Source organism: Gossypium raimondii, chromosome 10, assembly GCF_025698545.1.
Source record: "Gossypium raimondii isolate GPD5lz chromosome 10, ASM2569854v1, whole genome shotgun sequence".
NCBI lineage: Eukaryota > Viridiplantae > Streptophyta > Magnoliopsida > Malvales > Malvaceae > Gossypium > Gossypium raimondii.
In genome coordinates, this window is record NC_068574.1 from 24,167,101 (window position 1) to 24,192,688 (window position 25,588).

At 33.1% G+C, this 25,588-nt stretch overlaps 1 protein-coding gene and 1 long non-coding RNA gene across 2 annotated transcripts; one reads left to right on the forward strand and one right to left on the reverse strand.

Annotated features, from left to right (window-relative positions):
- Positions 1-4,942: 4,942 nt before the first annotated feature.
- Positions 4,943-5,947, forward strand: LOC128033653 (uncharacterized). The gene is made up of 2 exons (XR_008189640.1): positions 4,943-5,030; positions 5,724-5,947. It is a non-coding gene; the product is annotated as an uncharacterized LOC128033653 (long non-coding RNA).
- A 15,371-nt stretch (positions 5,948-21,318) lies between these two features.
- Positions 21,319-23,734, reverse strand: LOC105777104 (DEAD-box ATP-dependent RNA helicase 21). Its single transcript, XM_012600169.2, is given in 2 exon segments — positions 21,319-21,616; positions 21,618-23,734. Coding segments are annotated over 2 exon segments (2,016 nt in total). The 5' UTR covers positions 23,541-23,734; the 3' UTR covers positions 21,319-21,523.
- Between the last annotated feature and the right edge of the window lie 1,854 nt (positions 23,735-25,588).

Consider the following 25,588-nt stretch of genomic DNA (forward strand, 5'->3'; position numbering starts at 1 on the left):
ACTCTTTCCTCTAATTCTGATGACAAACTCACATCTTCCTTGGGTGAAAGCCCTTTAGATGACTCACCAAGCTCAGACGTTGCCTTTCTTTTGACTCCGGCTTGCTTTGGACAGTTCGCAACTTATGCGGACCACGGCACAAGAAGCACTTTACTCATTTCTTTTCGCTCCTCTTTGCCCTCTTAGCTTCGACTTTTCCCTTGCTCGAACCAAGCTTCTTGAGCTCATTGTCTACTCCATCGTTCCCCTCGATGACAGACTTCCTCGGACACTTCCGTAACCTATGCGGACCATGACACAAGAAGCACTCCACTGGCTTCTTCTCGCTTTCGGCCTCCTTGGCTTCGACACCCCTTGCGCTCGAACCAAGTACCAAGGTCTTACTCACCGGCTTCTCCTTAAGAGCAGATTTCCTCGGACATTTCTTCAACATGTGTGGACCATTGCAGAGAAAGCATTTCAGCTTGTCCCTTTTCCTCTTGGGTTTTTTCTTCCCAACTCGTGGTTTCCCATTACCACCATTGTCGCCGTTGCCATTGCCATCAACAATATCTTCCTTGTGATCCATTTCACATATGCCCATTTCCTCGGACTTGGAAGACCCAGGCTTGTCTTTCCCCAGACCAAGCTTGACCACGGATTCATCTACCGTCATGACTTTCGACAGCTTTTGGACACCTCTTTGTTCCATCTCCTGTCTGACCCACAGCTTCAATCCCTTCTAAAAAGCAAGCAATGTTTCTTCCTCGGTCACATCTGAAACTTGGAGCATGAGTTCCTTGAACTCTTGAACATACTCCCCCACTGTGTCCTGTTGCATTACCCCTTGCAACTTTGCTCAAGCTTCTTCCTCGGTAAATTCCGGGTAAAACTGTCCCTTCAACTCGCATTGAAACTCTTGCCACGTCCCAATCTCTCCTTGCCTTTTATCTGTGGTCCTACCTCGTCACCATAAAAGTGCAATGTCAGTAAGAAACATTGAAGCATTGTTTACCTTATCCGCATCATCCACTATGCCTTTGGCACGGAAGTAGTGTTCCATCCTCCACAAGAAATTGTCCACATCGCATGCAGACCTTGTCCCCACAAACTCTTTTGGCTTTGGGACATCCTCGTTATCGATTGCTACATTTGCCACTCCTTTCCCCACGGTTGCTCGGCATAAGGCTAGTTCTCCCTCGAGCTCTTCTATTCTTGTGCTCAAAGCCCTCGTCGTGGCCATTGTTTCCTCTTTCAAAGCCATCATCATGGCCTCGAGAGCATCATTCCTTTCCGACAGCTTATCCCTGTGTGAATTAAACAACTCGTTTACCTTGTCCAATGTGGAATCAAAAGACATATTTACATAGTCTCTGAACTGCTCCTTCCAGTTTGCTATGCGTTCCTCGACCCCATCAAGTGCCTCATTGACATCCTCCATAGATCCCTCAAGTTTACCCACACGTTCCTCTACTGCCGATAATGTCTCCCTCAAAGACTTCCTCGCCCACCTTTGTTCGAACTCTTCTTTCGACATCCCAACGGTGCATTTAAACCAATAACTCAGATATTACTTGGTTCAAACCTTGCTCGGATCCCACTTGTCACGGGGCTAGACCTTTCGTCTCGCGATCCGTGCGGCCTTAGGCGATCCGTTCGTCCAAACTCGCCCAAGTCAGCCTTAACTCAAGTGAGGATTCTTTTATAACTCCTCCAAGGTACCAAATTGAAAAGTGGAAGCAATTTATGCCAAAAGAAGAATAACAAAGAACAACAGAAAGAACACTCGCAAAATGTTTGAGTAAATGCTCTCTATTTCTCTTATTCACAAAGAATAATGAAACAATCAATGGAGTGAGTACAACTGAGGGGGAGACTCTCTATTTATAGTTGAACTCCCCCAAAACCGACAGTCAAGATACATTTACATCGACGGATGAGATTTAACCTTATCCCTTAATTTTAGGGATTTACAAGATAAGCCTTATCAAATCTAATCTAATCTTTACAAGATATGATTCCCTCTATATTCTAATATTAGTTACCATATTAGCCTAAGTTTCCATCTCTTCATTATCGGGCCAACTAGGCTTCAATCTGACAGGCTTGTCTAATAGCTCTTTGAATCGGGCCAGTTCTCGTAGGCCAAATGATCCCCATCTAAGCAATATACCTCCATTGGATGCATTTGGTGTGATGGTCACGGGCTTTGAACTGTGGCCCGTGACACTAGTACGGTGTAGATAAACCACTAATAATAAAAAGGATGGATAAATCACCAGGGTTTTTTGATGAAAAGTTTTTGTAGACAAGCTGCCAATTGGTTGTGGATGCACAATACATTTGCAAATTAAAGCTTCTAATACGGTGTAGGTAAACCACTAATCGGTGTAGATAAAATTTACTAATACAGTGTGGATAAACCACTAAACGGTGTAGATAAAAGTTGTTAATACTTCCTCCGTACATATAGCCACCCATGCAATGCAATAAGGCAAGCTCAAAAAGATTAATACGGTAGTATTTAATTATGCTTTTAACAAAAAAATACAGTAACAATCAATATGCTTACAACAGTTCAATACAATAGCAATTAATATGTTTATAACAGTTCAACTCAATAGCAAAAGTCATGTTTATTAAGTGTTCGATTTAACGGTGTCATAAAGCATACTATACATACAATCGCAAACACCGAAGCAAGATTCATACATATTGTTCACAATTCATGCAATTATATAATCATCATATTAATACGACCAGACAATTTATGGATTCTGCCATAATTCATAGTATCATGAACTTAATTGAATAATATACTAAAATAGTTCAAGGATCATGCAATTATATAATCATCATCTTATCTTGTCCTATTAGTTGCAACCTTTAACTTGATTTTCTCTCTCCTTCAGCTTCTCTTTCTTGAACCTAACTTGATATTCTAGCTCCCCATAGTCTCCTTGTTATCTTTCTCTCTTGATGGATATGGAAATTCTTTTGATTTCTAAGTGAAAATGGTGAGTATTTGGTGAAAGGACCAAATTGTAAATAAAAAAAAGTTTCTTTCTTTCTTTTCTCTTCATACGTTGGAATGCATGGGAGAAGATGATGAATTTTCTTCATCTTTCCTCCCTTTTATATTAATCATTTAATAATAAAATAATACTAAAATCTTAATAAAATATTAATTAAATAACATTTATCTAATTAATTAATAAAAATATCACCAACATTATCATTACCTTTTAGAGTTTTCTCTCTCTAATTGACTATTTTACCTTTTATAATCTTTTAAAATTCTATCATTGAGTCATCACTTAATTTGGTAAAATTACAATTTAGTCCCTCAAAATTCTTCACCTTTTTCAATTTGGTCCTAATCCATCCATTTTCCTTAGTTTCTAAATCATTCCACCCTTAAAATATTTACACCTTTGGTCTTTTAACTTTTTTGTATTTACACTTTAACCCCTCAAATTTTGAGTATTTACTCTTAGGCAACAAAACTTTTCTCACTTTTGTGATTTAATCCTTTCTTGAATTAATATGTCATAATATACTTCCCAATGTTGACATAACTCAAAATTACCCTTTTTATCACTTTATTTCCTTATTTTACTATAGCAGAGATATTATCTTACTTTCCTTACTGTAGAAATTTTTGGGGTATTACATAATTGATTGTGAATTAATTGTTGGTAAATTGGTATGAAAGGTGACATTTGGACTAAATTGTAAAGAAATGTTAATTTGTGTAATAAATGCTAGTTTGAACTTAGTAGAGGTTAGGATAATATTAAAATGTGAATAGGGTTTTGTGTGTGCTTGTACATGATTGGTTATAGATGTTACCAAGATCCAAGATTTGTTGCGGACTCGAAGATACATATGACACATGTTTAGCCTAGACTGGTAACTTGATGTCGTTTTAAAGGTTTAACCCAAATAGGTAACCTAACATGTATATATATTCAGCCTGGACAAGCAATCAGATGTATCGTTATAAAGGTTTAGTCTGGACTGGTAACCTAATACAAATGTAATGGCCTAAATTCAAGGTTATCGGAACAGTGGTTTCGGGACCACAAATCCGATAAGGAAAAATTTATTTTTCTTATATTTTTATGGTCTATGATTTCACGGAATAATTTTGTGAAAATTTCGTTCGAAAATTTCGACGGTTGGGCACTCAATTTAGTCAAAAGGACTAAATTGTAAAAAGTGCAAAAGTTGAGTTCTACATGTTAGAGGTGTCCAATTGTTATGAAACTTTAAATTGGAGGTCCTTATATGGTAATTATACCATTGGTAACTTGGTAGACAAAAATGGACATGAGATAAGTGAAATAGAAAATTTTTAAGTTAGGGGCAATTTGGTAATCTAGTAATTAAAATGAATTAAAAGGGAAAAAGATGGCAAAATCATCATCTTCTTCATTAGGACGAAATCAGCAAGGGGAAGCCATAGTTAGGGTTTTCAAGCTTCCAAGCTCCATAGTAAGTGATCCCAAGTCCCGCTTTTAATGTTTTTACGTTTTTGGAGTCCCAAGAGCTTAATTTAGCTTATTCTAGCAATAATTTAACCTAGGGTTTATATTTGGAAAAATACCCATAGGTGAAAAGTGTTTATTTTGATGTTTTATGATAGAATATGAAGCTAGAAATTATGTTAAACAACTTTTGTTAGCCGATTTTAAGCAAAAGCAGTAAAACGACATAATCGGTAAAAATACCTAATGTTCATAAGTACATGTTAGAGTGGGAATTTGATGTTGGCATAAAAGAGAAAAATGTTCATCATGTCATAAAACATAAGAATAAGGGATGAAGTTTAATTTCCGAGCCTTGGGTCAAAAATGTAATTATGTAAAAGTTTAAGGGCAAAATTGTAATTTTGAAAAAGTTAGAGTCAAGGGCTGTTTTGTTGAATGTGAGTATTAAATAAGTTAAATTTGCTATTTTAGATCAAGAAGAACGAAACTCGAGGTTAGACAAAGGGAAGAATAAAGTTGAAGACTAAGTTGTTGAATTGGACTATATTTGATACCGAGGTAAGTTTACGGTAAATAAATGCAATATTTCAATATTTATTATCAATGCTGTTATTTTCCAGCAACTATGAATTTATTTTATGAATTTATTTGATGATGATCTAAGCATGAAATGATAGAGAATTAAAATTAAAAAGTCCCGTTGATACATAAGGATGGTACTGGATACGAATGTCATGACATTTGGGTAAAGAGGTCCCATGTAAGACCATGTCTGGGACATGGCATTGGCACCGAGATGAGAGGTCCCCCGTAAGACCATGTCTGGGACATGGCATGGGCACCGATATGAGAACATCCCATGTAAGACCATGTCTGGGACATGGCTTTGGCATGTTATTATCAGAAGAGACCCGAGTATCCTTATTATTCCAATGTAGCTCAACGGGCTTGTAAACGAATTATGTTCATGAAAGTTCAGTTTAAAGCATAAATGGCAAGCTCAGGTAAGTTATAAGAGTTAAGAACTTATTATACTATCAATTGATGTTCAACGATGAAGCAAGAGTTGAGTAAGTTATGTACACAAGTATTCTAAGTAAACAAGCAAGAGAACTAGTATGAGATTAACTAAAGAGTAAACTAGAGATATAGACATTTGAGTTTAATTATTTAAGTTAAATATTGTTATTTATTTGCTAGTAAACTTACTAAGCTTTATGCTAACTTCTTTTATTTCTCTTTCTCTTATAGTATTGCAAAGCTACTTCAAGGATCCTAAAGAAGTTGGAGATCGTCCACACTATCAACCACAACTGCTCGGTATTTTATATCGAATCACGTTTGAGTTATGGCATGTATAGGGATTTAGTTATTTTGTATGTTTGTGATTATGATTTTGCTAAAGAATGGTGTGTAAGTATTTGATGATGTATGCTTATTAAAATGGTTAAGTATGAAGGTATTTGTTGTTATAAGAGTCTAGGTGATAAATTATGTATGGAAATCATGAAAGGATGAAATTTTGCAAAGAAACAGAATTCAGACAGCAACAGTGACGTGACTTTGAAAAATCACCCAAGATAGTATAAAAAGAATTACAGGGTGAATGATATATGGAATTAAATCTTGTTGAGTCTATTTTCATGGAAAAATAACGGTGTAGCGAAAGGAATTTTATATTTTAAGATATGTGAATTTTCGTGAGACAGGGTCAGAACAGTTTTTGGTGTCCCCTGTTTTGAGTTTAGAAAATCATTAAAAATTGTACAAAAATGGTTATGAGTTATAGTTTATATGTATAGATTTATCATTGAGTTTATTTTCTGTAGAAACAAGTAAGAACTTCATATGAAAATCCTACAGTGAGAAAACTTATTTTTAGTGACTAGAGGTCAGGGCAGTCAGGTGGTGAAACAGGGGAGACTTTAACTAATAAACTGTACTAATTGGCTGAACCAAAAATTATAAAAATTTTATGGTGAGTAGATATATGAGTCTAGTTTCAGGGAAAATTTGCGGAATTAAATTTTGAGTTCTGTAGCTCAAGTTATAATTAATTTAGTAACTGCTGCGCGATTGGACAGATTTGCTGTAAATAGTGAAATAAATTTTCAAACCTAGTTTTTATGCTCCGAATTGGTAAGATAAGCTAAGTAATGCCTCGTGCTCGACTCCGGAAACGGTCTCGGGTAAGGGGTGTTACAACAAATATACTTAGCTCAGACGAGCAGCTGGTGTGGTGTAGTTGCTTGTGTATTCGAGTCTGTTTACTAGAGTTCATCAGGCTAAGTGATTATTGTACAAATGAAAATTTGAATTAGAATGATATGAGCTTGATGTTCAATTGGATAAATGTTAAATTGGGCATGATCATGGTATTGATATATTGATTTGGAAATGAATTGGTTTGATTATATGTTAAACTTACCTTATTGATGTTGTGTTTTGCCATGACTAGCCATCTATGTCAAACTTTGGTAGCATATTGTATTTGATTATAATATAAGGTAAGTCTTGTTTAATGCCTATGAAATTACTAGGTATTCTATATGTTTACCCCGTTAGTTTTCACTTTTCTTTATAGATCGTCACCTTACGGAACACGTCAAGTTGGACCGACTTGAAGCTCACACTATTCTATCACCGAATTAGTAGCTATTTGGTCATTTTAAGTCTTAGGTTGTGGCAAGTATATATAAGGTGTCTTGAAGTTGTCGTGATATATATAAGGATTTTGATATACTATCCTAATGTATATAAGTTATGGTAAATTGAAAAGTTTGATATGTTATGTTGCTCATGGTGAAGCCTAGTTGAAATGGTATATTTTGATTAATATGCTTAAGATATGAATGGTATAAAATGGTTAAGTGAAGTGCAGTGAATTGGAATGTTTGAATGGTATGCTTTGAGTTATGAACTAGTGAATAGTTGAATATGGTAAGTTTAGTTATGTTTGAGTTTTATAAGGATAAATGGTTGATTTGGTGGTTTGAATCATATATGGAGATGAACATGTGTGCATTTTATGTTTAATAATGTGTTGATCTACGACAAAGTATGTGGCAAATGGAATGGCATTGAATGAGATAGAATTGGTAACTTGTTTAGTAGATGAATGCGATGGTTAGGCTTTTGAAATTGATACTTTGATATGTGATAGTATAAGGTGGCTTAATCTGGATGATTGTTGGTAATGCTTGATGCTTATAAGTCATAGATGTTTAAATGTGTACATAAGTGTTTGAAATGAAAATGAATTGGCATGTTTTGTTAGGAATATGTATATAAGTTAATTTGAAATTGTAGGTAAGTGTTTCATTTGGAAAAAGGTAGGAAACTGCAGGAACATTATGTCATGTCGCAATGTCAAACAATGGTCATTACGACGAGCTTTGATCTTCTGGCCACGGTGCGACGAAGAACCCCGTTGCCGCGACGTCGAGTTGATATTTTGAAACTTTTTAATTTGGTCTTATTTTGTGCTCAGGTTGATATAAGAGCTTTCGTAAGCTCGATTAAGACTCGATCTTGATTGTTTATCCATAAATGAATGTGTTTGGCATTGAATTACATGTGTGTATGAACATTTTACTGTAATTTGACTACAACTGCTCTGACAATGAATGTAGCATCCTATAACTCGGACCTGGCGATCGAGTCGAGTGAGGGTTGTTACAAGGTAGCTTACCAGGTTCGCTTTTAATTGGCTTAGGTTCAACATTTTCATCCTCAGGACGACTCGACTCAACCTGATTTACTGTTCAATAATTAAAAAAAATATAATATTTTAATATTAAAATTCATATATTTTATAATTAAATTTAAATAAAAATATTTTATTATCTTTTGAATAGTGAGCATTATCTTAGTTAATTGATATATTTTACTATTAATTAATTTTAATTTTTTTGGATTTACAATTAATTTTAATTTGCATGTTTATCTATATATGATTTTAAATTAGACATGATCTGAATTCATGCATATTTATTTCAATGAATAATAATATGAATTTACCTCTATTTATTCCGTTATTTATAATTTATTTGATATACAATGAAACAATCCATTATACATAATTTACAATCTTCAACATTGAATTCAAATCATGTTGGTAAAGAATATTATTAGGATAATAGAAAGCAAATGAAAATAATACTTATTGTTTTTAATATTATGTATTGTATGATGAAAATTTAAGAATTAAACTAAATTTCATTTATTTTTCTTGTAAATTTTGATTAATTTTAGTAATAAATCCTAAGATTTTTAATTCCGTGTCTCAAAAATTAACTAAGTAATGAAAGGATTTTAAAAAAAAAATTTAACTTCTTTTATATATTAAAACCAATATAGGAGGAATTTGAAATAATTATAAAACCAATATATTTTTTTTAAAAAGTCATTATTTGTATATCATTTATCAATTATTTAAACAATTTTTTTTTTGTAGCAAAGCTTGATTTGACCTCGTCACTACAAATTTTTATTTGTTCCCTGTATCGCTTTGTTAAGATGCACTGTGCAGCAAAAAGACTTGGTGAAAGCTCTTCAGTAAGGTGCTTGTTACGTTCTTCTATAAAATTATAAGAAGGATGGAACAAAAGTAGGAGGAGATCTAAGTGAAACATTGAAATGATGCATTTTCTTAAAAAAACATTAAAATGATATCCAATAACAAAGAATTCTTTTAGCAAATGCAATACATAAGTAAAATTTGAGGTACATACAAAGAAAAGAAAAATCTACCTTAATACTTTTCTGGCTAGTAGTGAGGATTTACATATATATATATATATATATAAGAATTTTTAAAATTATATATAAATTTATTGTTATATTTGACGAAGAGATGATTCACTCACTAAAGGTGGAGAATGATAAGATGGAGGTACAAGTGTTGGAAGAGAGAAATGATAGAGGAATATGGAGGAGAGAAGCTCTTGTATATAGATGGCTTGACCCCTTTTGTCGTATCACGCTTCCTGATTGGTCTATCTGTCATGTATTGAATTTTTTTGTTATGTCGATAATGTAATACCTTTCATGTTTGAAATCATTTTTGTCTTTTTACATTTCAAATAAAACCAATTTATTTTTATTTTATAAATGTTGAACATTAGCATATATAAAATCTCAACTTTACCCTATAATAAATGTTTCACCTCACTGAATTAGTGTCAATTGTACATTGAGTCGATTAGAGAAATAACTTGTATTCTTATAAGAATCCTTTTGTCTATTTTCATTTTAAATTATAAATGTTGAGATTTGAAACAATGCCTTTAACATGTATAAAATCTCAATTACTAATATTATTACACAACTAATACGTCATTTTAAATTTTTGCACATATTAATATTATTAAACAAAAGTTTTCACCTACACATGTTACATCTTTTATTTTGTTCATGTTGCATATGTTATTTTTAAATAAAAATTATTTTATTTTTGTATGTGTTTTAAAATCGTAATTTTCACATGTAAAAATTTTAATACACTTTTAACAACATAATAAAATAGTTGTCGTGACATCACTATCAAACTATTCTAGATGGCAGAAATGAGAGTTTAGTAGAGCCAAATGGTCGTAAAAGAATTGAATTATTAGCTTCCGGGTTAGAATTAAAAAGAAAATAAACATGAAATTACAAGTTTAGAATGCCTCTACCACCGTCTTACCCCTATTGGATGCACAAGATTATAAACCTAATATAATTATTATAAGAAAATAAAAAGAAATTAAAACGGGTGGAGAGAGTTGAAAAAGTTGACGCGTGTTGTTGACATATCTTTACCTAACCTTTTTCAAAGTCAATATTTATGACCTACTTGCTTACCTACTGCTTTTATATCTATTTTTTCTTTCTTTTTCTTTTGGTGTACGGTATTCTTAAGTAAAACTTACATTGAATTTATTATTTATATTCTAAGTTGTTAACATCAATGGGATATTAATTTAGTTAAAATTATTAAATTATTTTTACATATTTAAACTTTAATGTGGTATTTGTATTATTTTATAATCTAATCCAATACTTGTATTTGATAAAATTATATATTTTGGTATCTAAAGGTAACGATGTTATCTTTTTAGAAGTTGATTCCTAATATTATTAGATTTGAATTTTCATAATCTTGTTAATAGAATAAATATAGTGTTAATTGTGAATTTGTTTAATTTTTTATTTAATTTATCTAATGCATTGCAATGGATGTGATTTAATTAGTTTTGGAGTGATTTTGATGAAAGTTAATTGCTAATATTATTAGCTAATTATAAATTTCATTAAATCAACTCTAAAATCTAAATTGAACATTAAAAGAAAACATTGTATCTTCAGTACCACAATGTATAATTTTTGTCAAATACAGATACTACATTGAACCAAAAATAACACATGTACCACATTAAAAAAGTTCCAAACTCAAAGTACCAAGTTATGTATTAAGCCTTACATATTTGAAATAATTTATATTCTTACAATAGTACTTTTAACTTTTTCACATTTTCAATAAATTCATCTATAAAATTTTCATATATTTGTCTTTTATTCCTCTTTCTAGACCTACTCCAGATTTCTTTGATTAAATCGGATTTTACTTTTCAATTGAACTTTGCTGCCCCTTTGCTTTTTCACATACGGCTGAACTGTTTCCACTTATGTTACTTTAATAGTTGAAATTTGTGTAAATTGATATTGGTATCTAATTTATATTATATATTTCCAGTTTTTTGGGAGCGCCTTGCATTTATTAGATTCTTTGTAGACACTTAGAAAGATAATCGATGAGCAACCGAAGAAGAGCCAAAATAGGTCTGACATCATGACGAGGAGTGTAACACCCCATACTCGGCCTAGACATTAAGACCAAACGTGAGAAGCTACATCGAATCTTTTCAGAAAATCTCACTTTTAACTATTTAAAGTTTAGTCACAAATCATTTAAGTCGTTGAAACAACGTAGAAATCCAGAATGAACATCTAAAATCCAAGATAAAAAACACTATAGGATAAGTTTAAATAAAACAGTAAAATACTAAATAAGGATGATTGAGCTCCCCCCACGCCAAGCCACAACAGACAAAATGAGTTGATAGGCTCAATGTGTAACTTATAGTTTTTATTTATATAAACTATATAACAGATATTCGATTTCTCATTGTTCAACAATTCCCAGAATCAGAAACAGAAACAGAACAAAATATATCAGTTAAAGATACAGATTACAAACAGATTTCCTACCCCCATCCGCTACACACCATCTTCGTCTAACCCTACACACCACAAAGGGTATCAAGTACCCATCCATCCCTACACACCAAATGGTGACTGTATGTCACGTTTAAAATGTCGCAGACTAACTGCCGAATTAGAAAACGATAAGTCGTCCGAATTAGATACATATGTGTAGCTCAGCTACCAGACTTGGTAGATTATTAAACAACCCACAACTTTCTTTCTATTCAATCTAACCCCAATGCATATGTAGGTTTAGAAATACAAACATAAGCATGTGGTGTTATTGGTTCAAATTATACTCAATTAGTACAGAACACAATTACTCACTATTCTACAAATTGATGATATATATAATAGCAATTTATGCAGAAACAAATTATCAGTTAATGGGTTTTATAGCCCAAATCAGATTCTATGGACACTACGATAGGCTTACATTCAATTGGAACGACGTTTATGGTCCTAACGAAAAATCTCGAGTTTTAGCCTACATGTCCGTGTGGATTCACACTTATTGGAAAATTGGTCCGTGTGGTCCAGACAACCTAACACACGCCCGTGTGGCTCACCCCTTTGCCACATACGACCTAGAACACAGCCGTGTGGCTCAAAACAGTGAGTTACATGATCTAGCACACAGCTAAGTACACGCTCGTGTGACTCAAAACACACAATATCTCTCACACGGCCTAGACACACATCTGTGTCCCTAGCTCGTGTGACTCTGATTCACAAACAGTGAGTTACACAGCCTGATGCACGACCGTGTGACCTATACGGCCTACCACATGGCCATGTGGTGTCAATAACCATGTTTTTCAGCGTTCAAAACTTGCAGAAAAATGGGTTTCTGTTACACACATGTTAGTGTTTCAATGTAAAAACAATAGGAAATGATCCAAAGCCCTAAAAATGACAATAAAAAGTTCAATCAACGGAAAAAATAAAACAGATCACACAAATAACAGTCAACCAACAATCTCGGAACTTAGACGCAAACCCCCAACTCAAAAACAACCATTACCTTTGCACGATACAAAAATTCACGAACCTAAGGCATTTGGGGAATGGTTTTCCTCGAGACTTTCTCCTAATGAAGACTAATTGAACATATAGATAGAGAATTCGAGTAATTTAATCAGAAAACCAATTTTTGCCCAAAAGCGAACAAAAACGAATGTTAGCAAAAATTTAACACTAAAACTTACAGAATTAACTTTTAGTCAAAGAACAACAGAAAACGAAACTTTCTCGACCACAACAGCAAATATTTAACAGGAAGAATTGAAAAATCTATACAACAAAAGAGAAAAGAAGAAAAAAGAGAGAAAAAACAAAAGAAGGGGAACGAGAGAGGGAATAAGGATAAATATATATATATTTCAAAAGAAAAACTAACTAATTCTGCAAAGTAGTAAAAACATATATTCGCTTTGCTTACGGTGAGACTCGAACCCCTGACTGCCAACACATAACCAGAGCGCAAAGCCATAGATACAGAGACTTAATTATGACAGAATTTAACAAACAAATATGCAAATTTTTAGGGCGTTACAAGGAGCGTCGGGACGTCTGGACAGACGACTTCATAACGAGCCAATAAACAACGGCATGACATGGCAACGTGTTCCTACATAAATTGGGTTTTTTCCCTAGTTAAACTCTGCTATGTTATCCCAATTGAACTCTGATTAATTTAGGAATATTTTAGTCATATTAGGACTTCAATATTAGCATATTTAAAGTGTCTTTGTAACTCTATTTTAGAGAGTTAATTGAATATCTCTTATGTGAGATTTGATAAAGAGTTTTGTGGAGAGTTTTTAAGAGAGCTTTGTATTCAGGTTATGGATTTTGCTCCTTAAGGTTTATTTTCTCTATTTTGTACTCTTCGTTGGTTACCCGTGGTTTTTTATCCTCTTTATTAGAGGAGTTTTTCCATAAAAATATTTGTGTGCCCAATTTTCTTTTCTCTTTTTATTCTTGCTTGTTGTTTATACAGGTCGATCCCCAACAAATTGGTATTAAAGCTTGGTTTGGATTCGACATTCAACCCGTTCAGAAATGACAACAATTAGATACGATATCAAGAAGTTAGATGGGATCACAAATTTTAGATTTTGGAAAGTTTGAATGACGATAATTCTAGTTCAGAAGGGCTTAAAAAAGGTCGTTACCGAGCAAAAGCCCAAAAATTTAGACCAGACAAAATGGGAAGAGTTTGATAAGAATGCTCTATCAAAAATTAGTGTTGAAATAATGCCAATACACGTACCGTATGAATGAATGTGAGAACCTCTGGGGTTACATAAGTCAATTTGTTACTCTCTTTAATAATTTGAAGAATGTCGAGGTTAACATAGATGATGAAGATCATCATGTTATACTACTATTATTATGCTCTTTGCCCTCTTCATATAAAACTTTCAGGGAAACTCTAATTTATGATATAGATAAACTCTCATTTGAGGATGTGAAGGGTAACTTGTTGAGTAAGGAAAAACTAGATAATGAGCAAGTCTGGTAGTCAAGCCTCAGTTTTGGTTGCTAGAGGCAGGAAGCAATCTAAGGATTCAGGTCAAAATAAATATAAGTCAAAATCGAAGCCGAGGAATCGTGACAAGACATGTAACTACTGTAAGAAGTTAGGTCACATAAAGAACGAATGTTATAAGTTGAAAAATAAAAACAGGAGGGTTGCTAAGAGCAATGAGGAATAGAAAGCTAAGATAGTTGATGCTAGTGTGGTCGAAGACAAGAGTGATGATTGGTTGTTGGTGTCTACAATAAAAATATCTAAACTTATGCCTAAGAGGATTATGGATCCAAGGCGTTCCTTTCATATGTGTCTAAACAAGGACTTGTTATCCATAATAGTTTAGTTGAAAATAGAGTTGTACGTGCGAGGAATAATTTACCCTATAAGATAATCGATATTGGCATCATTTAGATTAAGATGCATGCCGAAATCAATAGGACATTGTCAAGTGTCAGGCTTGTGCCTAACTTGAAAAAAAATCTCATCTCATTGGGAAATTTAAACTCGAAGGGTTGTAGGACCACCATCTAATCAAGTGACATTAAGGTATGTAACACCCCCAAAACTATAGGGTTAGAATTAATAAAACCATCAAGAAAGAAACCTTACTCTAGGTGGTAGAAAGCGTAGTAAACTCCACAGAAAGCTAAGGTTCATGCCCCACTCTTTCCATTTCCTCCTCTCTCTTTTTTCCAACAATTATGGAACAAAACCAATCTAGTATATATATTAAATGCAGTAGAAAATGACCAAGTATGGACAACAGCCCAAATGGTAAGGCCTGCGTATAATTCCCGTTTGCATCTAAGTTTAAATCATGTCAATTCCCTTCCATTTGTTTTAAATTTCGGTAGAATGGTTTATTCTCCAAATTAGCCCCAAAAGTGTGAAAACCTAACTACTTAATCTATTTTCCTAATTACATGTGGATTTCTACTTTTTCAACCCTAATTAGAATTTCTTTTTTCTCTTCTTTAAATACATCTTTTTTCTTGTATTTTCTCTTTTCGTTTTCATAAAAATATTCAGTTCTTCTGTTGAAAATTTTATTTTTGAATTTCGAATCTGAAATCAACCCCTCTGTTCTTCGTGTCGATTTAGTGTAACGCTATCAATTTTGCTTCAAGCGTGCTAAGATCGGTAAACATTTTTGTTCCTAATTACGAAGAATCCAGCCCAGAAAAGATGGAGTACCACAAAGACGTGTGGGCTATCCGTGTGGACTATACGACCACACACATAACCATTCCACCCCTGAAACCCTAGGTTTTTACTTCTCACACGGCCTAAGACCCTCCACATGACCTGCCACACAGTCGTGTCTCCTTTATAGGTTGATTTTTCAAAAACCACGCAGCTTGCCACATAGTTGTGTATCTCTTCCACAAGGCCTAAGGCTTCCCACACGATCTGGTCACACGGCTGTGTGTCCCTTGAAACCAAGAATTTACAGTTTTAACCTAAAATTTTATGATTTGTTCAGATTAGTCCCTGATTGATTCCCGAATTGTTATTACTATTTTATTTTATTTAATTAAGTCATTGATAATAACGAGTTTTCCTTAAAATCTTGATAATTTCGATAAATCTTAAAAGTTGATACTAATTCTTGCGTATTTGTATATTAAAAGACATGTTGTAGGTATCCTGGATCAGATTTGGACGTGAGGATCATCGCTCGAGACCCCGGAAGTATGACCATACACACGAGCATTTCACCCTTGAAACCCTAGGTTTTCGCTTCTCACAGGGCCTGAGACCCTCCACACGACCTGTCACGCAGCTGTGTACCCCTTCCACATGGCCCAAGGCTTCCCACACGGTCCAATCACACGACCGTGTGTCCTCTAGAACCAAGAATTTATAGTTTTGACCTAAAATTTTATGATTTGTTCAGATTAGTCCCTGATTGATTCTCGAACTATTATTAGTATTTTATTTTATTTAATTAAGTCTATGATAATATGAATCCTACAATAATCCATGATCTAATTTCCTGAATTAATGTTATATATACATATTTGCATGAATTATGAATGAACATGCCTATTGTTCCTGTATTTGCGATTGATTATACAACATGCCTTCTGTTACCATTGAAACCGAACACTTAATAAGCTTGATTTTTGCTATTGAGATTATCTATGATAAACATTATTTTCTACTATATTGAACTGTTATAAGCATATTGATTACTACCATATTGTTCTGTTAAAAGCAAAATTAAATGCTATCGTATTGAACTATTTTTGATTTTACCGTATTGCAATGCATGGGGTAGGACGTTTTAAACGAAGGAAGTAGTCGACAGTTTATCAGCTCGACCAATTGTTTGTCCACAATGTATCCTTGTCAGTAGTTATCTACTCGACCAGTGGTTTATCCACAGCGTATTCTAGTCGATAGTTCATGTACTCGACTAGTGGCTCATCCATAACATGTTAGCAGATTTTATTTGCACAAATGGATGGTTCATCCACTAATGTTCTTATCATTACTAGTCATTTGCAATGACCAGTAGTTCATCCATAATGTATTAGTAGCTTTTATATGCAACAATAAGTGGTTTATCCACAATATGATGTAAAGGTAAATGAGTTCTGAGGAACTCCTACCGTGGTGTGTAGTGGTGCGGTGGGAACCTTTATACCTTTGAATTGAAAATTGCATTGCACTCATAAGACATATACATGGCTTTGAACACTGTGATATTATGCTGATGAATGGATTTGATTTACTGTTATTATGTATTGCTAATTAATTGTGATTTATCCTATAAGTTAATTTTCTAAATGATTTGTCTACCATTTGCATTGGTTTTCTTGTGATGGAACTCACATTGAGCTTTATATCTCACTCTCATTTTATTTTCATCCTTACAAATAACCTATCAGGTTAGGACACGTGCACAACATTCAAAGGGTCTCGACATTATTGATTTTATTTCCAATTCATTAAAGCTTAATCTTTTGTTTTAAATTTATTCGTGGACTGTAATATTTTATTTTGAATCGTGGAATGAGATTTAGGACTTAGGTTCGCTTATTTTTCATGACATTTAGTTTTAATTTTTAACTAGGTTATTAAGTTGTTATTATTAATTAATTATGCATGAACCCCGGTTTTAATTAAAAACATAAGTAAATACCATATTTTCCGCTACTAAATAATAATTAAGATGTAAATGAATAATAAAACGTCATTTAAACTAAGTTTTCTATTAAGTTAATTAAATGTTTTAAAATAACTATTCTCAAAAACTCTGATAGCTTTTTGAGTCACTTCTGTGGCTAATATAATCTTCCGAACTCGGGTCTAATGTCTAGGCCAGGTTGGGAGGTTACAAGGTATCTAGTGGAGCTCTCGATCTGATGAGAGGTCGAAAGATCGATAGCCTTTATGTTCTGCAGGTTCAATGGTGACTAGTAAAGCAACAATTTCCTCGTCTATTAAGGATTCAGAATCAACTCATTTGAGGCATAGGCAACTTGGTCATATAAGCGAAAAAGGCATGATCGTTTTGAATAAGAGAGGTTCTCTTCTGGGTGCAGGAGATGGAAAGACAAAACACTATGTTTATGGGAAGTAGACACAAGTTAGTTTTGATTTGGCAGTATAGAAAACTAAAAGTCTTCTAGTTTCAAAGTTCAAGCATTGCTTGGACTCAGTTTATACCCTACAAAGATCAAGTTAGGCCTGTGATGGGCATTGATAAAGAAGGCGTGTTAAATATGAGTCAATATAGAGATTTGTAGGGTGTGCCTCGCATTTATCGGACTCTTTGTAGGCATTTAGAAAGACAATCAACGAGCAACCGAAGAAAGGCCAAAACAGGTCTGACGTCACGATAAGTAGTGTCGGGACGACGCGATAGATGATGTGGTGACGTGTTCCTACATAAATCGGGACTTTTCTCCCAGTTAAACTCTGTTATCTTCTCCTAGTTAAACTCTGATTAATCTAGGAATATTTTAGTCATATTAGGACTTTAATATTAGCTTATTTAAAGGGTCTTTATAACCTTGTTTTAGAGAGTTAGTTGAATATCTCTTATGTGATATTTGATAAAGAGTTCTGGAGAGAGTTTTTGAGAGAGCTTTCTATTCGAGTTTTGAGTTTTGCTCTTTTAGGTTTGTTTTCTCCAAGTTGTACTCTTTGTTGGTTTGCTAATTAGCGAAGTTTTCTTTACTTGTGGTTTTTTATCTTCTTCATTAGAGGAGTTTTTCCACGTAAATATTTGTGTGCCCAATTGTTTTTCTCTTTACGTTCTTGTCTGTTGTTTATACGGGTCAATCCCCAACAAATTTAAACATTAAAAGTTAAGAGTAGGAATAATTTAGATTTTTTAAAATTAATTATTATATTTTAATTATTTGTGCTTTAATGATTTTGTTAATGTGCAAATGCCATTTATGCCTAATTAATTTATTTATATTTAATAATTATATTTTTGTGTTTAAAATTTGTAATATTAATTTTATTTCAATATTTTGTAACTTAAAAAACTATAAGTTTATGTTTTAAAATATTGTTAAGACTATTCAAACAAATAATATCTATTATTATATTTATATTAATATCATATATAAAAGAACTACTAAGGCTAAGGGAGTCTTATGGAATAAACTGAATCAAAATCGACTTTTTTTTTCCTTTTTATATTTTTATTTTTGTAGGGTTATAATTATATTTTAAATTATTTTCGTTAAACACAAATGAAAAATTCAATTTCTTGATTTATTATTCTTATCAAACACCCATTTTTCACTTTTTATTCAATTATCCAGTTACTTTGTAATCTATTGAATTTAGCCCTCATTAAACTTCTTTAATGAATTTGGCTGTTAACATTTGTATATAAGATTATTCTCATTTTCCTATCAATGCATAGTTCCTCCAAATTTTATGTTCTTCTAACTTGTTTTGCTTTTTAGGATCAAAGTGAAAAGAGAAATCCTTTTATAATTTCTTTTAATATGTTAAAACTTTTTCTAAACAATATTTTGATTTGTGTATTAAGTTTCATGTTTTTGTATGTATACATTTTATTTAAGCAAAGCATTACTTTGCAATATTTTTTCCTATTATTTTTATGAAGTAATTTTTATTATCTATCAGATGTTTTTTATTGTTACAATTATTTAGAAAAATTAGTTCTTTGTTTTAGAATCTTTGTAATATTTTGGTTTTTGATTTTTTTAGTAATCATTTAGTTAGTTTTTCATAATAAATATTATTATAGTTATTATAACTTTTACAAAATTTAATTATAATTATACTCAAAATAGTTTCAAATCTAGTTACACCATATAATAATTTGTAAATATTAAATTACTTTAAATTCGACACATCTATAAAATACATTTTTTTATTTTTAATATTTTTCCTTGATTATTTATTTTCATTTTCATTTTATTAGCAATCATGCAATTAATTTTTCTAATAAATATTATTAAAGTATATCTGTTTAGTTTAATTGATTTTGTTTGATTATCATTTTAAATTCAATAATACCCAAGAGCGAAACCATAAATTTTTTAGGGGTCGAAATTAAATTATAATTTTATGATAGGAAAATGCAATTTCACCATTTTTAAGAGACTATATCTTTATATTTTTAAATGATTAAATCAACTTTTTATATTTTAAGGAGAACCAAAGTGTAATTTATTTTTACTAATTTAAAATTTTAAAAATTTTGCCAGCCCCTAATTTCGCCTTGATAACACTATATAATAATATTTTTGAAGGAGCAGTAAATAATAATATTTTATATTATTATAATTAAACTTGACTCTTAATATATTCACTATTAAATTTCATCTTAACTTTTACATTATATTTCATTTCATGTGTAATTAACTTTGTTTCTTCTATGTTAATTTGAGACTATTCTTTTCCTATTTCCTTCATACTAATATTACTCACAATTTTTCATTTGATTACAATTTCGAATCTTTTCAGTATTTATTTTCATAAAGCAGTTCATTTTGAGGAAAAACTTTATAACTTCGTTTTTTTCAAGTTGTTGGATTTTATTAGAAGGTTGAATCAGATTTTGTTTTTACTCTATGAATATTAGGTTTTAGTTTTAAATTATCTTCATTTAGACTTCATGCATATTAGTTTTTGATGGTTGAAATATTTGAGTAAAATATCATTTAATTGATCATCGTTGTTATTATTATTATTATTATGCTAAAAAAATTACACAGGCTCATTGTTTTCCAAATTAAGGTGTAAGACTTTCGAAAAGTTATTGAAGAAATTTAACGACACAATTTTGGCTGTAAAAATCTTCAAAATTAATATATATATATATATATATATATATATATATATATATATAATCTCAAAACACGAGGATTCAGCCAATATTTGGTATGAAAAATGAAACTTATTCTCAAAACACGCGATTCGGTACAATAATCAAGAAGAATTAGACAAAGAACCTTGAACAAAAGCAACTCCTACAACACAGCCTTTTGTTCCTGAACACTCTAGGTTTGTAATTTTGCTACTCTGAACTATATCACCTAGTACATCTTTCCAGGAAACCTTGTAACTTGAAAACCACCAACATTGCAAGAAAGTTCTTAAATACACAATATTCTATCACGAAGTAAAGACTCTGTTCCAAGCCAGTATAATCTCAATGATAAATATAATCATTCTTACATTCACAAAATATCCTACCTCTAATGTCTTACCCATATAAGTTCCATTCAATCTATTGGTGAATACCTGACTGCTACAAAGGCAGTAACTTTCTCATGCTCTACTTAATATGTCACAAGCATGCAATGAGGGGATAGTCAATTCAAATTGTCATTCAAAACACTTATAATGCCAACTATAAAAGTATATATAACAGAGATATTTCTTCTTCCCTTCTTCAGTCCTGTATGCTTGGATCACGTAGCTTTTTTTTTCCTTTGGAACGTAAAATTAAATGTTAGCAAACATGAAACAGTGAAAAAAGCAACCCTACATTATAGCTTCTACAAATGTTACTATCCTAAAGAAATAAAATAGAAATCAGTAACCTCAAATGAAAAATATTTCAAAAAGTTCAACATCTTCCTATTACCAAGTACTGCTGCAGCACTATAAAGTAAAGTTGACAAATACCAAGTTCAAATTTTACAATTGGAATGCCAGTGCAATTACTTGTGAGCAGCAATGATCAATATATTGGCAACTACAATACCATACTACATCTAAGCAAATTGGGGACTTGAATTTCACATGTCAATAAAAACTCTCAATGAGCAAAAACAGTGTCATTGCGTCTAGGAGGTCTATCAGGAATTGTTCCTGGTTTAAACTTAGAAACTTCATGCTTTGCCAGCTCAGGGAGGGACAGGGCTGCCACTTTGAACAAGCATCTGCTTAAGATCAAAGAAGACATCAGTGTCATGGAGAGTCAAAAATGTTGTGGCCAGACCAATTTTGCCTGCATGTTCTGTTCTTCCAATATGATGTGTGTACATTTCAATACTATTCGCCATATCATAGTTAATGACGTTAGCCACATCAGGAATATCAATCCCATGCCCTGCAACATCTGTAGCAACAAGAACATTGAATCTCTTGGCCCTAAAACCGTCAAGGCTAATTTCCCTCTGCTCCTGCGATCTTCCACCTTGCAAAGTTGTTACCTTATAACCAGCCTTATCCAGATTCTTAGAAATAGTATCAGCATTCTTCTTAGTATTGACAAACACGATTGCTGTCTTGTCCCCAAGATCATCAAGCAATTTCTGCAATCTTGGAAACTTCTCTGATTCCTTCATTATTATAACATGTTCAGAAATTAAATCAGTAGCCTTTCCAGCAGTACCAATAGTGACCACAGCAGGATTCCTCAAATACTTCCTAGCTAGGCGCTCCACAGCTGGAGGCATTGTAGCACTAAACATATAAGTAGTCCTATATATCCTTTTTTCATCTAGCTCCTCATCTTCATTCTCTGGTTTCAAATTACTAGACGGCATAGCATCCAATACACCCACAACTTGGGGTTCAAAACCCGTATCTATCATCCTATCAGCCTCATCAAGAACCACATAATTACACTGATTCAAGACAGCATACCGCCTCTCTAAACAATCCAGCAAATGACCAGGCATAGCAATAACAACCTCACACCCTTGTCTAATCCTAAACCGTTGTTCCTCTACTGACTGATCACCAACAATAGGAACGACCTTAATACCCAAATAATGCGCAAACTTCATAGTTTCATCTTCAATTTGTTGAGCAAGTTCACGAGTTGGGGCCATAACAACAGTGTATGGCCCCTCAGCTTCATTCTCTTCACTAGGCGGTAATCTAGAAATATAAGAAAGCATTGGCCAAACAAAAGCAGCAGTCTTACCTAATCCTGTCTCAGCGATCCCAATCACATCCCTTTGCTGCAATCCTAGAAGAATCGCAGCAAGCTGTAACGGGGAAGGCTTCTTATACCCAACTCTCTCCGCACCTTTCAACAACTCGGAAGTCAATTTACTCTCACTCCAACTCCTCATTGGCCGTGGAATCTTCGACCCTTCATGGGAAATGTTGAAATCTTCCCTAGAAAACCTCCAGTCACGTTCAGTCATTTCTTCAAGCTTCTTTTCAGACCAATGCTTATCAACTCTCATATCGAATGTATCGTAAGTATTAGCTGCAGCTTCTTTTAACCTCTGCACCGCGGCTTCCTCTGGCTTCTCTTTAACCCCTTCTTTTTTCCTAATCTCTTCTCTCATCTCCTCATTTTTGGCGGCCAGCTTTTTCTGGTCCCTGCGATCCATTCCAGCCCTAAACCATCGGTCAAACAAAAGCTGTGCCTCGTGAGGGTTTTTGTACAAAGAATTCAAGTCTCTGGAAGTACCTTCGGTGTTCTCCCAATCGAAAGAAAACCTAAATTTCTCGCTAGGTTTAATAACCCTCTTTTTAGGCTTTTTGGATCTGAGGTACTGCTTCTTAATGGCAGCTAGCTTATCCAATTCCTTTTCCCTTTCCCTCTCAGCTAGCTTATCCAACCGCGCCCGCTCTCGAGCCTTGGCTTCCTCCTCCCTCTCACGTTCACGGTTCCTCCGGTCGGATTCGCGATCCCACTCCCGCTGCCGTTCGCGGTCGCGGAAGTCGTAGGAGTCGGAGGAGGGCTTAGCAGAATGGGAATAAGAGGTGTTGTTGGCGGTGTCATTAGAACGGCGGAGGTCTTCGAGGCGGCGCTGGAGCGAAAGGTGTTCGCGTTGGGCTTTGGTAAAACAGACGGGTTTAGGAGGATTCATGCTGGTGGATAAAAGGGATTTTCGCTTGGTTAATTGCAGGAGGGGAAGATTGGGTAACTCACAATACTCGAAGGATTTTTGAGGCTCTTTACTTATTCGTCAACTTCCTCTGCAAGCATTTTCTAATCAATTAAGTGAACAGTTTATCAATTTTATTCAATACAATCCAATCTCGCCACGTCCCTTACTCTGCTTATGTCTCATTCGCCCCTTCCTTGTGTTTTAATTCCTGAAGTAAGGCTTAAACACTCTCAAAGTTAACCCCATTAAAAAACCTTTAAAAAAACACTTGTCAAGTGCTGATTGGGTAAAATATTTAAACTTAATAGTGTTAAACTTAGATACTACTTTATTTTAACTCAGGTAGCATTTGGCATATTAACCCTGCATGTAATTATCCTTAATTTCATCTAAAATTTTTTTCATATAGTTTTTCACTCTTTTTTTTCCAACTTTTCTATTCTTAGTGGGTTTTTTAAGTTTTTGAAAATTTATCTTTTAAAATTTTGTAAAACTTTTAAATTTTAAAAAGAAATACGGTACATCTGTCCTAGGAATTTAAAAGTTTCACAAGCGAGTTAAAATGATAATAAGTGTATGTAGGGTGTAGTAAAAACTAATATATATAATGAGATACGTAATAAATTTGTAACTCAACTTAGAATTTTCAAATGCCACTATACCAAATATTAACTCTTTAATTTTTGATAACTTTTTATTTTATTTTTATTTTCAATTTTTAAGCAATATGCCCAATTTAGAGATGGGTGAGTCGATAGAGCCACCTATAGTAGAGACTAAGCCACAAACTTAGACCATAAGGGATGACGCACTGTCTCAAGCTATGCTAAGGGTATTGCAGAGGGTCGTTAGGACCTAATCTAGATCAAGGAGCCGAGGGTCGATAACTGAGTGACTTAACATATACAATCTTATATGTGCATACTCGATCTTGGCGAATACATACTTGCAAACCATATTTGCGAACTTGTTGGGGATTGACCCGATTAAACAACAAACAAGTAAAATTAGCGGAAGAAATTGAGAAATTGAACACACAAATTTAATGTGAAAAAACCCCTCCAAAGAGGATAAAAAACCACGGGCAAAGATAATTATACTATAATGGCAAAAGAACGAAGAGTACAAGAGATGAAGATAAAAACTAAACCCCGAAACTCAAAAACTAAGAACCCTCAAAACGTTAACACAAAATTCTCTGAATGTGTTATAAGTTTTAATCTCTAATGGGTGTATTTTCTAAGGTTGTAAAAGAGCCTATTTATAGGCTAAATTCATAGGTCAAATAATAATAAAATAATCTAGACTAATCAGAGTTTGATTAAAACAAATAAATAGAGTTTAACTAGAATATTATTTCTCAAATTTGACTAAAATAGGAGTCATACTTAACAAATCTCCACCTTGACTCATATTTCCACAACACCATCTTTGCCAAAGCCAACCATAGGTTTATCTTGAACTATGCAGAGAATTAACTGGGTCGAATCTATGCTTAAAAACTGGAAGACTTCTAGCCTTCAATTTGTACACTGCCAAATCAAAACTAACCCGGGTCTGATTTTTACGAACACAATGCCTTAATTTTTCAAAGCCTATAACCAAAAGAGAACCTCTCTTCAAAACAGTCATGTAACAACCCGAATTTGGGGCTAGTCAGAATAGTGGTTTCGGGACCACAAATTCGACGAGAAAAAAATGATTTTCATTATATTTTTATGGTCTACGATTTCAAAAAATGATTTCGTGAAAATTTCGTTCGAAAATTTTGACGTTTCGGCACTCAATTTAGTCAAAAGGACTAAATTGTAAAAAGTGAAAAAATTGAGTTCTATATGTTAGACGTGTCCAATTGTTATGAAATTTTAAATTGGAGGTCTTTATATGGTAATTAGACCATTGGTTAAGTTGGTGGACAAAAATAGATATGGTTAGGCATGTTTCCAAAGTTTTTCATTAAGGCATTTTGGTTATTTAGTTATTAAAATGAATTAAAAACAAAATTAAAAGCCAATTTTTGTCCATCT